At 67.7% G+C, this 14,551-nt stretch overlaps 3 protein-coding genes across 5 annotated transcripts; 2 read left to right on the top strand and 1 right to left on the bottom strand.

Moving 5' to 3' along the window:
- The first annotated feature begins 19 nt into the window (after nt 1-19).
- Nucleotides 20-2,945, top strand: ASB16 (ankyrin repeat and SOCS box containing 16). Its single transcript, XM_055790039.1, has 5 exons — nt 20-673; nt 990-1,257; nt 1,842-2,334; nt 2,407-2,520; nt 2,616-2,945. Exons 1-5 carry the CDS (start codon nt 364-366, stop codon nt 2,799-2,801), a joined length of 1,371 nt encoding a protein of 456 aa, XP_055646014.1. The 5' UTR covers nt 20-363; the 3' UTR covers nt 2,802-2,945.
- A 328-nt stretch (nt 2,946-3,273) lies between these two features.
- On the top strand, nt 3,274-5,681 carry TMUB2 (transmembrane and ubiquitin like domain containing 2). 2 transcript variants are annotated; one of them, XM_055790008.1, is made up of 3 exons: nt 3,274-3,363; nt 3,774-4,590; nt 4,962-5,681. In XM_055790008.1, exons 2-3 carry the CDS (start codon nt 4,049-4,051, stop codon nt 5,314-5,316), a joined length of 897 nt encoding a protein of 298 aa, XP_055645983.1. In that variant the 5' UTR covers nt 3,274-3,363; nt 3,774-4,048; the 3' UTR covers nt 5,317-5,681. The 2 variants fall into 2 exon arrangements, with proteins under 2 accessions (XP_055645983.1, XP_055645982.1); XM_055790007.1 differs by having other exon boundaries at nt 3,322-3,631.
- Nucleotides 5,682-5,932: 251 nt separating this feature from the next.
- Nucleotides 5,933-13,598, bottom strand: ATXN7L3 (ataxin 7 like 3). 2 transcript variants are annotated; one of them, XM_055790006.1, is made up of 13 exons: nt 13,358-13,597; nt 11,681-11,793; nt 11,467-11,599; nt 10,820-10,991; nt 10,209-10,306; nt 9,945-9,967; nt 9,821-9,866; nt 9,553-9,584; nt 9,376-9,444; nt 8,970-9,013; nt 8,761-8,832; nt 8,300-8,433; nt 5,933-7,994 (listed from the first exon to the last, which is right to left on the bottom strand). In XM_055790006.1, exons 2-13 carry the CDS (start codon nt 11,729-11,731, stop codon nt 7,846-7,848), a joined length of 1,023 nt encoding a protein of 340 aa, XP_055645981.1. In that variant the 5' UTR covers nt 11,732-11,793; nt 13,358-13,597; the 3' UTR covers nt 5,933-7,845. The 2 variants fall into 2 exon arrangements, with proteins under 2 accessions (XP_055645981.1, XP_055645980.1); XM_055790005.1 differs by having other exon boundaries at nt 9,821-9,967; nt 13,358-13,598.
- Nucleotides 13,599-14,551: the final 953 nt, after the last annotated feature.

Genomic DNA, 14,551 nt, shown 5'->3' with positions numbered 1-14,551 from the left:
GCAGCCAGCGGTGCCCTTCTGTCCCCTCCCTGCTGAGCTGCAGCACCCCAGACTCCTGGGCACAAGGTGCTGTTACCCCCTGGGGCTTGTGCAGCCTCAGCCCAAGCCCTGCAGGTTGGGGGGCACGCAGACCCCAGCCCCACAGATCCATCCCCATCTCTGACCCATCAACAGGTTAAACTCCCTGGCAGCCCCAAACCAATGTGACTCTGTTTACCAGCCAGGGGAGTTATTTATAGGGTGGCCAGGCTTGGGCTCTTGATTCAGCATTTGAGCGTGGGGCACAGCCCTATTTATAAACCCCTCCAGGCACCAGAGGCCACTTGCTGCCCCCCAGCTTCCCCTTGCCCTCCTAGGGTGCCTATGGCCCAGGAAACCTTCGCCTTCACCTCCTCGGCCTTGCGCTCGCTGCGGCTCCAGCGGGAGCTGCTGGAGCAGGAGGATCGCCGACGAGCCCTGGCTCGGGAATGGGCCACGCGGCGGTTCCTGCCGGCAAGCCCCCGGCCCCCCCTGCCCCCAGCCCGGCGGCCTCAGTACTGCCGGGACCCTGCAGTCCACAATGCCCTGTACACCGGGGACCTCCTGCGCATCCAGAGCATCTTTAAGGACGAGATCACCACAAACCTGGTCATGGAGATGGTCAGCGAGGAGCTGGTGTGGTCGCCGGAGCAGGGTATGAGGTGGGGGGCTGGTGGGGGGTCCGTGTCCTTCCCTGAAAAACAACAGGGAGTGGGAGGGGGTGAGGGGAGCAGGATGAGGAGTGACGGCTGAGGGTCCAGGGCTGGCTGCTCCAGCTGGGGGTGGTGGGATGGAGGGTGCCCTGGGAAAGCAGGGCGCGATCCAGGGTTTGCTCTGCCCAGGCTCTTCCTCGCCAGGGGCTGTGTGGGGGTTCACATCGGCCCCCTGGGCTGGGCGGCGGAACGGGGGGCTGCCAAGCGGCGGCAGCCCCCGGGAGTGCCCCGGCTGAACACCTCCCCACCCCCTGGCAGGGCTGTGGGTGCTGAGCCCCCGCCGGCAGCAGACGTCGGCGCTGCGCATCGCGGCCGGCCGGGGCTTCGGGGACTGCGCCCGGCACCTGCTGCTGCGGGGGGCGGAGGTGGACGCGGTGGTGGGCGGCCGGGCCCCCCTGCACGACAGCGTGGCCGCCCCCCACCCCGACTGTGCCCGCCTGCTGCTGGCCTTCGGCGCCGACCCCAACGTGCTGAGCGCCGAGGGCGCCGCCCCCCTGCACCTCTGCGCGGCGCCGGAGAGCCTCCCGTACGGCCCCGCCCCCTCATCTGCATACGGGCCCCACCCGTGCTCCAGCCAACCGCGCGCAGGCCCCGTCCTAGGGCGGGGCTCATCTGCAGGCCGGGCCCCGCCCATACGGCACGGACACCAAGTCCCGCCCACAGCCTTATGTGCATGTCCGGCCCCGCCCACAACCTCATCTGCATGATAAACCCGCCCACAATCTCATTTGCACACTAAGTCCCACCCACCACGGAAAGCACCGCAGTCTCATTTGTATACCGAGCCCCACCTACCAATCACCGCCCACAGCCTTATCTGCATGCCAAGCCCCGCCCACCAAGCCCCACCCACAGCCTCATCCGCATGCCAAACCCTGCCCACACACCCACCCCTGCCCTCACCTGCCACAAAAGCCACGCCCACTCCCTAGCCCCCCGGCGGCTTCATCTGCATGTTAGGCTCCGCCCCCACCGGTAAGCCCCGCCCAACAGCGGGACCCCACGCCGCCGCCCCCGCGTCTCGCTGGTCCCTGGGGGGGGCCGGGAGGTGCCCGGGGTCTCCGCGGCACAGGGTCCCCCCGGCCCGTCTCACCCGCCACATCCCCCCAGGTGTGCGGAGCTGCTGCTGGCACATGGGGCGCGGGTGAACCTGGGGACGCGGGAGCGGCAGGTGACGGCGCTGCACGTGGCGGCGCGGCAGGGGCTGGTGGCCCACACAGAGCTGTACCTGCACCACGGCGCCGACCCCGCACACCGCACGCACCAAGGCGAGACCCCCCTGAACGCTGCCTGTGCTGCTGCCGAGCGCCCTGATGACGCCGAGCGCTACTACCGGGTGGCAGAGCTGCTGCTGGCAGCCGGCGCTGACCCTGGGGCCGCGGGCCGCAAGGACCACACGCCGCTGCACAACGCCTGTGCCAACGGGCAGCCCCGGCTGGCGCGGCTGCTGCTGCACCACGGCGCCAATGCCACCGTCCCCAACTGCGCTGGCTACACCCCCATGGACTGTGCCCTCCACGCCGTTGAGGAGTACCGGCATCAGCACCCTGAGGAGACCATCGCCCTCCTCCTCGGCCACGGTGCCGGCCCCGTCCACCCCAAGGTGGGCACCCAGGGGGGTGCTGTGGGGGGCCTGGGTGGCAGCCGCCCCTCGGTGACACGTCTTTTTCGGCAGATGCTCAAGTTTTGCTGCCGGTACCCGCCAGCACTGGAGCTGGTGCTCAATGCCTATGACCGCATCCCCCCTGCCGAGGGCTGGCTGGGGGCTGTGCCCCCTGAGCTGTGGGAGGTAAGGGGCTGTGGGGTACCCCAGCATGCCCTGCACCTCCCCCCCCCCCAGGCCCAGGTCACTCACCCCCATGCCTCTGTGCCCTTCCTTTGCAGGAGCACCCGGATTTCTATGCCTCGGTGGTGCGCATGGCGGGGCAGCCACGGCGGCTGCAGCACCTGGCCCGCTGCGCTGTCCGGCGGTGCCTGGGCACCCGCTGCCACGCCGCCATCCCCAAGCTGGCCCTGCCGCCCCCCCTGCGCTGCTACCTCCAGCTGCCCCTCGAGGGGCTCATCTCCTGAGGGTGCCCCCCGTGACGGGATGGGGGCAAGGGGGGGCCGGAAGTCCTGTATCCCCCTCCAGGGCTGACCCTCCCCTCCCCTCCCCTCCCGTGGGTATCCCCCCCCGGGGGCACCGGTGGCATTAAAGGACGTTGCAGAGGCGGCTCTCGGCGCGGCTCCTTCCCCGCGGCGACTGGCACCGGGGGGGGGGCGGGGGGACGGGGCAGGGGACCGAGGGCAGACACAGAGCCAGGGGCTGGCGGGGCCCGGGGGTGGTGGCTGAGCCCCTGGGGCGGGCAGTCCCCAGAGAGGGCGGCCAAGGCCCGGGCGGTGCCGGGCCCCGGGCGGTGACAGGCCTGGGGACAACCCGGGCACCCACTGCCCCGCCCCGCCGCGCCCCGCCTTCTCTGATAGGCACCGCCCACTTCCGGTCCGCCGGGGGCGTGTCCCCGCGCCTTGCGCTATCAGCGTGCGCCGGGCCCCGCCCAGAGGGCGTGACGAGACGCGTGCGCGCCCGCGGCCCTGTCCCTCGGCGGCGCTGAGTGACGTGGCGCTTCCGGCGCGCGGGCGGCGGCGGGACGCGGTGGGTGCGGGCGGGACCCCCGGCGCGGCGGGGCACAGACGGGTCCCCAGGACAGCCTGGGCCTAGCGGTACCCTCCGGGCCTGGCAGGGCGACACCCCGGCTGGGACCCTCGGGCCTGCCAGGCCTCTCCTCCCCCCCGAGCGGCGCCGCCGCCCCGGATAAAGCCCCACCGGCGGTTCGGCACCCCCCGCTTGGACCGTGCCGCTTCCCCGGGGGGGCCGGGCTCGGGGCCGACTGCGGGACCAGCCGGGACGGCTTGGCCCGACGGTAACGTCGCCCCTCGCCCCGCTGGCAGCTGGCGCTGCCCCCCTCCGGGGCGGGCCTGGCCCGAACCGGGCACCGAGGGCTGCGGGAACCCCCCGGGCCGGTGAGCCGCAGGGCTCCGTCCCAGCTCGGCTTGTTGTTACAGGCGCTGCGCTCCCCTCGGCGGGACCGGGCCGTCACCTCCGAGCCTCGCGATCGCCGAGCGCTGCCAGCCCCGGCCCCGGTAACGGAGGGGAAGCCCCTGCGGTGCGGGAGTCTCTGTCCCTTCGCCCCTTGCGCGGCGGCGGCAGCAGCGGGGGTCATTTCACGGCCCAACGTGACCACGAAGCAGCCGCGGGGGTCCCCGCTGGGCACGGGGGCTCGGTGGCAAGAGAGCTGGGCTGAGCGGGGGCATCGCGGCTGCTCCAGCCCCCTCCGGAGATGGAGCCACCGGCCACCGCCTTCATCCAAGGGCTGGGGGACGAGGTGACGGTGATGGCCAGCGTGGTGGCGCTGGTCTTGGCGCTGGTCCTGGCGTGGCTGTCTACCTACGTCGCTGACAGCAGCGGCCAGCTTTTGGGAACGATCGTCACGGCGGGGGATGCGGCAGTCATCCGGCTTGGCCACATGGAGCGGTACGTGGGGACAGCGGGGGCAGCCGAGGCCCCAGAACCCCCCAGGGTCCCTGAAAACACAGAGGAGAAAACAGAAGAGGAAGCAGGGGCGGCCTCAGGGCTGGCAGCAGAGCAGGGGGGCAGCGGCAGCCCCCCCGACCCTGGCCTGGAGCCGCTGCTGGACATCCGGAGCTCGCCCAAACAGACCTCGGCCGCTGAGCCCAGCACCCTGGGCAGCCGGGGGGGGCCGCCCACCCCAGGGGGGAGCGACCTGTGCCCTGGCTTCATCAAGATCCGGCTCAAATTCCTTAATGACACAGAGGAGGTAGCTGTGGTCCGGCCCGAGGACACCGTGGGGGTTCTCAAGAGGTAAGTCCCAGGGGAGAGGGGGGACACGAGGGGGTGCTGCCTGATTGCAACCCCCCCCTGCCGCGGCACTTGGCCCTGCAGCACTTGTCTGAGAACTGCCTGAGAACAGTGGAGGGCTTTCGTCCGTTCTTGCTGCACTGCTACCCCAGCGCTTTGCTGAGGGATCCCTCCAAAAATAACGAGGAGGTGCCCATTTTAAAATAACAGGTTTAAAAGACGAGACAGCACGTGGTGGCAGCGCTGTTGATGTCCCCTGACCCGGGCCCCTCCCTGATGTTCTGATGGGTGGGGTTTCCACCAGCCCCAGATCACTTCAGGTGCATCCGTGAGCTGCATCTCTGCCATCCCTGACCTCTTCCCTCCCCCTGCAGCAAATATTTCCCAGGACAGGAGAGCCAGATGAAGTTCATCTACCGCGGGCAGCTGCTGCAGGACCAGGGGCAGACGCTGCGCTCGCTCCACATCACAGACAACTGCGTTATCCACTGCCACCGCTCCTGCAGCACCGCCACCGCCCTGCCTGACCCCAGCACCACTGCCCCTGATGCCAGCAGCCTCCCCCTGGGCACGGGGAACCTGATGGTCCCCACAGTCATGGTGGTGCTGGCAATTATCTGGTATTTCCGCATCAACTACCGGCAGCTCTTCACTGCACCGGCCACAGTCTCCTTGATTGGTGTCACCGTCCTGTTCAGCTTCCTGGTGTTTGGGATGTACGGACAGTAGGGACTCGATGCGGGGCAGGAGCTGGCCCCGTCCCTGTGGGAGCGCAGTGCTCCTATCAGCGCCACTTTCTTCAGCCGGTGCGGTAGCAGTTGGGTGCCTCCTTCCCAGTCTTGGTGCTGGACTTTGCCCCCCAGAAGGGGCTGTGGCCCCCCCCAGATGCTCTCCTCCTCCTCCCCTCCACCACCCCCACCCCCCCCACCCCCCCCGACCACGGCTTCAAGCACAGCTCCGGGGAGGAGCTGCCCCTGGGGCAGGGTCTCTGCCTGGTTGAATGGCAAAGCAGGTATGAGCCCAGGGCCCCACACCGGAACAGGCTGTGGCTTCCTCCCAGAGACTTTTTAAAGCAAATAAAAGGTGTAAGTCAGCCTGAGGCTTGCCTTCCTGCCCAAGGGGCCGCTGCCGGTGGCACTGTGGCTCACCACCCTGCTGCCTTCCCTGCGCTTCTGTGTTTAAAAAAAAAAAAAACAAAACACAAACGCCCCACAAAGTGGATTTTTGTTAAATCAAGAGGAGAGAGCCAGGCTCGATGATGGGGGTGGTGGGGTACAATGGCCCTGCTTAATTAGACACAAATTAAGCGGAGTGCTGGCACTGAAGAGCAGCCACGAGCCAGAGATACCAAGTCAAGATGCAGTTTTATTTACAAGGGCAGCCACAACCCACTAATGGGACACACAGACCTTACAACGGCTCAACTACCCGTACGGGATGGAGAACGTGCGCAAAAATACAAGTCTCAAGCCCAGGAGGGCCCTGGGTGGCCGCTGGCTCTGCCATGTGGGCAAGGACATGGACCTGGAGTGGGTATGGGGCATATCCGAGCCCCCCAGCCCCATAACACCCCTTGGGCCCCAAACTGCGGCACCTCTCCTGCAGCTGGAGTGGCTCAAGCTGCGCCCACCCCCCACCCCCAGCCACTGCCCTCCCCAAGCAGTTGGAGGGGGGGCCTAGGGTGGTGCCTCATATTTCTGGGTGCCCAGACCCCTGTCCTCAGGGCCCCAGGGCACGCAAAGGCCAGCTCAGCGTGCTCCAGGGGCCAGGCCCCCCAGCCGCAAACCATGCCAGGAGCTGCGGTAGGGAGGGACCGCACAGAGGTCCCCCCTCATGCAGCTGGCCCCCCCCAGCAGTTTGGGGTGCCCAGGGATCAGTGGGGACACCCCCAGGTCCTGCCACAGCACTAGCCTTTAGCAGCAGTTTTAAAACAATAGTGAATCCAGAGTCAAGAGCACCATAATTTGCAAGACCCCACCGAAAGGACGAGCCACACTACCATGGCACAGGGAGGGGACAGAAGCAACACCCCTCCAGGGACACAGAGCCAAACTTGGGGTGTCAGACAGCCACTGGAGGGGTACAACAGAGGCGACGATGCCAACCCTGTCCCCGACATGGCCCCTGCAGTGGAAAACAGCTGGAGAGGGGGGCTAGCACTGGGCTGGGGGGGACCTGGGTCCAGCCAGAGGGACCTGTCCTCCCTGGGCCCACACAGAGAGATGCTGATCCCAGCCCCACTGGTTGAAGACCAGAGCCTGTGGGGTACAAACACCAGCCAGAGCTGCTGGGGGTCCCAAAGGACCCCCTCTGGCTGCAGCAGCAGGTCCACAGGGATGGAGACACAGAGCTGCCCTAGGGCCACCAGCCTGGGGATACAAGGCAGGGGGGCACTGCCTCAAAGCTGGGCTGTGTCCCTCCTCCCCACACAGAGGCCAGTTCAGAGCAGGGAAGGTCACAGCGGCCCCACCCCTGCCCCGAGCTGGGGACATAGCCCTGGGTGTCCCCCACGAACAGTCCCAAACACGAAGGATGCAGCATACAGCCCCCCCGCCCCATCCCAGAGCCTGGGCAAGTCCCATGCAGGCCCTGCCAGGCCCCGAACACCCCCAGCAGCTGAATCCAGCTGCTTACAGCAGATCTGGGGTGTGGGGGGGTCCCCCACTTGTCTCCTCCAAGCAGGAACACCCCCGCCCCATCACACTCCCCCCATCCTGAGCCAGCCCGACCAGCGAGTGTTGGCCCGGGGCATGGAGAGGGGGAGCAGCCCCAGGCTGTGGGGTGATCTCAAAGCTGTGGGGCAGGAGGGATTGGTGCCCCCAGCACCCCAGTCCAGACCTTCCCTGGGGGCCCAGGTGCCCCCCACCCAGCTGGGGTAAGGGTGCTCTGGAGAAACAAGCATGGGAAGGGGCACAGCTGGTTTTTGGGCGGGTGGTGGGAAGGTAAGGGGGGTTGTGCCCCCATCTCCAAGTGAGAGACCACCCCCCTCAGAGCCCTGATGGGATACCCATGTACAGAAACTGTCACAGAATAAATAGAAGCACTGGGGTTGGGGGGAGGGGGGCTCTAATGGGGGCTCCCAAATCCAGCCCCCCCCCCTCCCCTACCCCCTGCAGCGATGGCCAAGTCCTCCATCCTCCACGCCCCGGGTACCCGCTTTGTGTCCGAATCATGAGGCTGCCCCAGCCAGGGTGGGAGGGGCTGCCCCAGCCCGAGTCTGTCCATCTCTCCGTCCCCCTGCCATCGGCTCCGCTGTGCTCAGTTGATGTCGTCGTAGATGCTGGGGGTGTGGGGCGCGGGGGGCTTGGGCTTCTTCTTCTTGCTGGAGCCCAGCCCCGGGGCTCCGCTCACCAGCCCCAAGTGGGGCTTCTTCTTCTTGGTCTTGCGGGACTCAGAGTTGTTTGTACCTGAGGGGGGAGAAAGGGAGGAGGTGGGGGTCTTGGGGAACAGCTGTGCCAGCAAGAGCCCCTCCAGAAGGGAGAAGATCCCCCAATCACTGACCTATACCCAGGAAAATGTACCCCAAAACTTTCCCCCCACCCCAGGAAGGTGGGTGACAAGATGTCCCAGCAGATGCCCCAGACTCTTCAAGGTGGCTTTGGGTAGCCACAGCCTGTATCCGTCCCCTCCTGTGCTGGGGAGACGCCAGGAACACCCAGTTTTGCCCCTGCCGAGGGGTCTGTGCTGCAAGATTTGCCCCCCAAACACTCACTGGCTTTTGAGGAGGCCGAGTCGGAGGGCGAGATATCGGAGGAGCCGTCCCACTGCAGCCGGCTCATGATGGCCTGGCTCTCCGCCACCTCGAAGCTGTCATTCTCCACGCTGCCCTCTGCCTCGGGCAGGGACCTGGGCAGAGGCATTACGGAGGGTCCCCAGCCCCTGGGACGAGGCGGTGGGGCACCGAGTCCGCAGTGCGGCACCCCTCAGTGCGTGGGGGATGCCAGGGGCTCAACCCAGCCCCCCACTGCCCATCTGGATTGCATATCCCAACCCCAGCCCTACGCTTCCATCCCCTCCAGGCCACCCCGCAGGTGTCCCTGTCCCCATCCCCAGAGCAGCACCCATGCAGCCCCCCCAGTCTCTGCTCATGCTGGGTGGCAGGGCCTTGTCCCTGTCCCTGCACCAGGACAGCGGCCCCGGGACCTTCCAGACCCCACGTGTGCGCTCACTTACGCGGAGGGACCCAGGAGGTAGACTCGGACCGATCTCCGCTGCTCATCAGTGTGTTGGGGACACCGCAGGGACCTGACAAACGAGACACGGGGCAGAGTCAGGCATTTCACTGTGCCCTCCCCAGCTCCCACAGGGATCCAGGCACACTGGGGACCCCCATGAAGCCTCCTGCAGCCCCACACTGAGCAAGGAAAGCCCAGGACACTCACCTGGTGCACATCTTCTTGGTGTGCTCAGAGATGACCCCGCATTGCTGGGGAGAGAAGGGGTAGGTGAGCGAGCAGCGGAGTGGCCACGCAGCCCCCAAGCTGCACTCCAGCAGGATGGCCCCGGGGATCCCAGCCCCAGCGACCCCCACCCTCCCAGGGCTGGCCTGTCCCCCAGAGCAGCCCCTATGTCCCCCAGGATTGGGACCTCCTGGGGGCCAGGGCTTCTCCAGGGGAGGATGCATGTCCCTGTCACCAAGTTCAGGGTGTGTGACTGTCCCTGTTCCCAGGCTGGAAGCCAGCCCTGCCGGGGTGGGACCATGCTGGGAGGGGTCCCGGCAGCCCCCCAGCCACACACACCCCGGCCATCTGGGGACGGGCCTTCTCCTGCGCCCTCCCGGCCACGCACCGTGGTGAGCAGCGTCCGCAGCTCCTCGGGGCCCAGCGTCTCGTAGTTGATTCCTGCCGAGTTGCTGTACTGGGGGGGAGGGGGGCAGAGAGCGGGGTCAGGGCCGGCGGGGACCGGGGCCGGCGCAGGGGATGGAAGAGGGGTCGGGTGCCATCGCCCCCCAGCCCCCGGGCTCACCTTGAAGGGATCGGGGTTCCCGCCGATCTCGCCTAGAAGAGAGAAGGGGCGAGGGGGGGTGAGGAGGGGCGAGGAGGGTCCCTGCCCCGGCCTGTACCCACTACCCCCTCCGTGCTCAGCCCGAGAGCCCCACCCCCGAGCAAGCCCCGCCCCCTCGTTCCCTGCTGGTTGCCCCAGCCCCGCCCCCATTCAACCCCCGCCCCCAGCTCCGCCCCGTCCCTGTCCCAGCCCCCCTCCCCGCCCCCCTGCCCTAGCCCCGCCCCCTCACCATTTTTGTGTTTCAGGGACTTGGACCTGCGCGGCGAGTTGGGGTTCTGCAACGAGAGCGGGGGCGTTGTGGGGTGCACGGTGCCCCCGGGCTCCCCCAGCCCCCTCACCCCCAGCCCCCTCACCTTATCCGATTTCCTCTTCTTCGCTGCGGGGAGAGACAGAGAAGGGACCGTTCATACATTTTAGCTTTCCTGGTGGATTTAGGCCCAAGCGCTGCAGCAGCCGCTGCCGGGACGCCCCCAGGGTGGGGCAGCCGGGGACCCCCACATGCCTGCCCAGCACCGGGGCTCAAGGGCCACGGGGCAGCCGGAACGTGTTCCCCACCCCTCACAGGTGGCCAGGGACCCCCAGACGAGCCAGCACCCGCGCACCCTGCATCCCTTCACCTTTCTTCTCGGAGCCGTAGGACCAGTCGTTGTCGTTGATGTCATCGTTGTCCTCCTGGTCGCTCTCCGACTTGTTCATGTTGTTGCTGCTCGCGATCCTGCCCGGGGAGGGGAGGCAGGTCAGGGACCCACCGCCGGGATCCATCCTGCACCCTCCCCAGTATCCCAGGATCCATCCTGCACCCCAAGATCTGTCCTGCACCCTCCCTATCACCCCAGGATCCATCCCACACCCCATCAGCTCTGCCACGCCCACCCCAAGCAGTCCCAGCCCCATATCCAAGATGGGGGTTTCCCAGCAGCCCCCCCAAGGGAAGGTGGGGACAGAGGAGCCAGGATTCCTAGGGTTCTTTTCCAGGACGGAAGGATGCAGCAGGTTAGAGCAAGAGGAGCTGGAGGTAGGACACCAGGGCCAGGGGGCATGGGCATACACCCCCATGGTGAAAAGCAAGGGAGGGGGAGAGCCTGAATGTCCAGTTTCCACCCCAGGCTCCACTGCAGCCCCCACAGTGAGAAGAGACACAGCCCCACTCCCCCCTTGTGCCTCAGTTTCCCCACACAGGGGGGTCCGCAGGAGCCCCCAGCCCAGCTTTCTGGGGGGACGCACTCACCGCCGGTTGGCGATGCGGCTGCTGTTGCGGCCCATGCCCAGGCACTTCTCCAGGTGGGGGGCGAAGCGGGAGGCAGCGATGCTGCGGCTGCAGTTGGGGCACACGCACTCCTTGTTCTTCCACTGGTTGTACACCTGCCCGAAGATGTCCACGCCAGGCTGGTCCACGATCTCTGTGGGAGGCACAGGCGTCAGCCCCCCCCCCCCCCACCTCCCTCTGCCCTGGAGGTGACGTTGGCTGTGATCCCACTCTCCACTGCTTTGCTCTGGGCGGGTGCTCCTTGTGCTGCCAGTCCCTTCCCAGATCCTCAGCTCGGCTTTGGGGGCCTGAAACCGGTGGTGGCGTCACAGCCAGGGGGTATCTCCTACGCCCACCCACCCAGCGCAGAGCGCCACACCTTGGGGCAATGTCTCTGGGGTTCAGTTGGCCCCAGGGCTCACAAAATGGCTCCTCTGCGACTGGATGGCCGTGTCCCAGCAGCACCAGCACTGCTGGGGGGATGCTTGGGCCACCGCACATTCAACCATCCTCGGCGCTGCTCACGCCCAAATCCCCACACCTGGGCACAACTGATCCCCAGGAGCAGGGTGCTTGCCATGTCCCCACTGCTAGTGTCCCCATGTCCCTGAGGAGCTGCGGGTGCTCACCGAAGTCCTTCATGCTGTCAGGGTCCGTGTCGTCCAGGAAGAAGTATCCGCACTTGACCGCCCGGTGGACTTCAAAGCAGAGGCCCAGGCAGGCATCTTCTACCAGGTCCGTGTAGATCTCGTGTGCGATGGCCTGGGGTGAGGGGGGGCTATGAGAGATGAGGAGATGGGGGCTGTGGGGGGGACAGGGGGACAGCCCTGGGGGGCCGCTCACCTCCAGTTTGCTGTTATCCAGGCCAGACAAAGACATATCCTCCATTTTCATTTGCAACTGCTCGTGGAGAAGTCAGGCCGAACGCTCATAGCACAGGACACCCGGGGGTCTCACTGGCGGGGGGACGGAAGCAGGGGCCACACTGGCACCTCACCGCAGCCAGCAGCACCCCCTGCCCAGCCAAGCCCCCCACCCCAGGGAACCAGCAAGGCCGCAGGGCTTCTGGGATGGCTCCAAACCCCAAAAAGCCGAGCCCTGGATTAAACCCCCCAGGAACAGGGTGGCTGGGGGAAGCAGGGGGGGCCCCCAGTCTGGCCCCCACCATGGGCATCAAGGGGATGGGGCCTGGATTCGGGCCCGCTGCCTGGCCCCTGCCAGATTCCAGGACAGCCTCTCCTTCCCGGGGTGGGGGACAGCCACCCCCTGGGCCTTGCTCACCCAGAGACCTCTCCCTGCTGGCTGCCGTGGGGAGGGGGGGCAACAACATCCCCCGTGCTCCACTGCCAGCCCCCCCCCCCCCCCCCAAGGTCAGCCTGGGACATGGCTGGCCATCACCAAGGCATCAGGCCCCCAGAAGCTCCCCCAGCATCGTCTCCGGGTTGCAGGTGGGCCCAGGGAACTAGGGGTGCCCCCCCTGCACCCCAAAGCTGCCCCCCCAGCCCCCGAGGCGGGGTGGGTTTTGCTGCATCACCCTCCCTTGAAGGTGATGGAGGGAGGAGGCAGGGACCACTGTGTGACCCCCCCATGCACAGGGCACCCCAAACCCCTCCCCCCCCAACAGCAGGTTTAAAGAGGGGGGGCCTTAGACTCATACCAAGACACTCTGACCAGCACCGACCAGCACCCACCCGGTGGCTACTGGCCGGTGGGTCACACCCCCTGGTTGCCATGGAGAGGGGGTTCCGAGCCAACCACTGGGCCGGGGGAAGGGGGCCGGGGGAAGGGGGGCCGGGCCGGGAACAGGGAGGGGGCGTCCTCTTGCTCCCCCCAACCCAGCCACCCGCTTCCGGGTCTGAGCCAGGGATTTCTTCCCTCTGCCGCGGAAGGAGGAAACAGGCTGGCATCGGCTCAGGCCCGCGCCCCCCAGGGACCCTCCTGGGCTGAGAGGCCGGTGTGGCGCGGGCAGAGCCCGCGGGGGGGGCCTGCCTGGTGCTGCCCCCCCCCCCTGCAGGCAAGGCCTAGAGAAGCTGAACAAAAGGGATGTGGGGGGGGGCTGCACCCTGCCAGCCCCCCCCCCGGGGGTGATGCCAGCCAGGGGGGGGCGATGCCAGCCCCCCGGGGGACACACGGCTGGGAGAGCCTCGCAGGAGCGGGGCGCTGCATCAGCTGGGGTGGGGGGCGGCTGGAGGGCAGGTGAGGGGGGGGTCAGGGTCTGGGGGGCCCCACGGAGCGGGGTGGAGGTGGGGGAAATCGGCCGGGGGGCCCCAGCAGGGGCGCTCGGGGGGGGGTCGTGGGACATGGGTGGGTGGTGCCGGGGGGGTCCCGGCCCGGGGCCGGGCGGATCGGGGACCCCCAATGGCCGAGGGGGGGGGGCCCCAAGACAGCGCGGGGCGGGGGCAGCCCGGGACCCGCCGGGGCGGGGTCACCGGGCTCCGCTCCGGTGGTGCGGGGCCCCACGGCGGGGCGGGGCCCCCAGGACGGCGACTGCGGCCTGGGCGGGGTCAGTCGGTCACTCACCGGCGCGGAGGGGCCCGGAGGGGCCAGGCCGGGGCCGGGTCAGCGGCCCCCGCAGCTCCGCCGCGGGGCCCGGCGGCGGCTCGCCATGCTCGGCGGCAGCGCCGCCCGCCCGCCCTCCCGGGGCCGGGGCCGGGGCCGGAGCCGGGGCCGGGCCGGGGGGGCCGGGCCGCAGCGGGAGCGGTGCGCGGAGCGGGCCGGGCCTGGCGCTCCCTCCGCCCGGCGGCGGTGGCCCGAGGCGGGGGGTGGTGAGGGGAAGGGGAGGGGCGCCGCAGCCGGCGCGCGCACGGCCCGCCCCCCGCGCCCCGCCGCCAATGGGGAGGCGCCGTGCGGGGCGCGGCCAATGGGAACGGCCGCCACCGCCGCCGCCGCGCGGGGCCGGCACTTTGTCGGGGGGCGCGGGAGTGGGCGGGGCCTGGTGGTGGGCGGGGCCTGGGGCCCTCCCAGCGGGTGCCCCGGGGGTTTCCCCGGGCCCTCTGCAGAACCCCCTGGGAGCCCGATCCCCGAGGCTCCCCGGTCTCAGGGACCCCCTCGTCCCCACGGTCCCCCCCACCCCTATGGATCCCCCCGGATCCCCTCCCTTCCCAAAGATCCCCCTTTCCCCATGGATCTCCCCCATCCCCACGGATCCCTCCTACCCTTACAGACCCCCCAGTGACCCCCAGGGATCCCCCCCAGATAATGGCTCCGACGGAGTCCCCTAACCGTCACCACTACAGGCCCCCGCAGTGATCCTAACAGATCCCTATGCCATTACGGATCCCTCCACCAATAACCCCAGCTTTCCCCCCACCACCACCAGCGTTCCCTACAAACACCCATGGATTTCCCCCAGCCCCCCAAATGACCCCTAGGGATCCCTCCCGAAGTGGATCCCCCCCGAGTGATCTCCCCCTTGATCCCCCCAGCCACAACACAGGTGGGGGAAAAACACTCTTCACGCTTTTTTTTTTTTCCTAAAGTTTTATTTTTTATAGTAATGACATGAGAACAGAAACATTATTTTTCACTTTATTATACAAAAAAAAAAAAAACAAACAAAAAACTCAAAAAAACTCAAAAAAAAACCAACAACAAAAAAAAAGAACCGAAACCCAAGCAAACCGGGACACCGCAGCCGCGAGGCCCCCCGTGTCCCGCTCAGCCGTACAAATTCCAAGTTGGGATTATTTATTTTTTTTAATTTTTTTTTTGTCT

The sequence above is a fragment of the Falco peregrinus genome, chromosome 18 (genome assembly GCF_023634155.1).
Source record: "Falco peregrinus isolate bFalPer1 chromosome 18, bFalPer1.pri, whole genome shotgun sequence".
Classification (NCBI taxonomy): domain Eukaryota; kingdom Metazoa; phylum Chordata; class Aves; order Falconiformes; family Falconidae; genus Falco; species Falco peregrinus.
This window is presented reverse-complemented; position numbering and strand designations above follow the sequence as displayed.

Bases quoted from the DNA above. Each gene is read 5' to 3' on its own strand.
- ASB16 (XM_055790039.1), top strand. From the start codon at position 364: ATGGCCCAGGAAACCTTCGCCTTCACCTCCTCGGCCTTGCGCTCGCTG. The intron at 2,335-2,406 runs GTGGGCACCCAG...CTTTTTCGGCAG, and splicing joins CCGGCCCCGTCCACCCCAAG to ATGCTCAAGTTTTGCTGCCG. The intron at 2,521-2,615 runs GTAAGGGGCTGT...CTTCCTTTGCAG, and splicing joins TGCCCCCTGAGCTGTGGGAG to GAGCACCCGGATTTCTATGC.
- TMUB2 (XM_055790008.1), top strand. From the start codon at position 4,049: ATGGAGCCACCGGCCACCGCCTTCATCCAAGGGCTGGGGGACGAGGTG. The intron at 4,591-4,961 runs GTAAGTCCCAGG...CTCCCCCTGCAG, and splicing joins ACCGTGGGGGTTCTCAAGAG to CAAATATTTCCCAGGACAGG.
- ATXN7L3 (XM_055790005.1), bottom strand. From the start codon at position 11,731: ATGAAAATGGAGGATATGTCTTTGTCTGGCCTGGATAACAGCAAACTG. The intron at 10,307-10,819 runs GTGAGTGCGTCC...CTCCCCGGGCAG, and splicing joins AGCCGCATCGCCAACCGGCG to GATCGCGAGCAGCAACAACA. The intron at 8,833-8,969 runs GTGAGTGTCCTG...CTCGTTTGTCAG, and splicing joins ACCAAGAAGATGTGCACCAG to GTCCCTGCGGTGTCCCCAAC.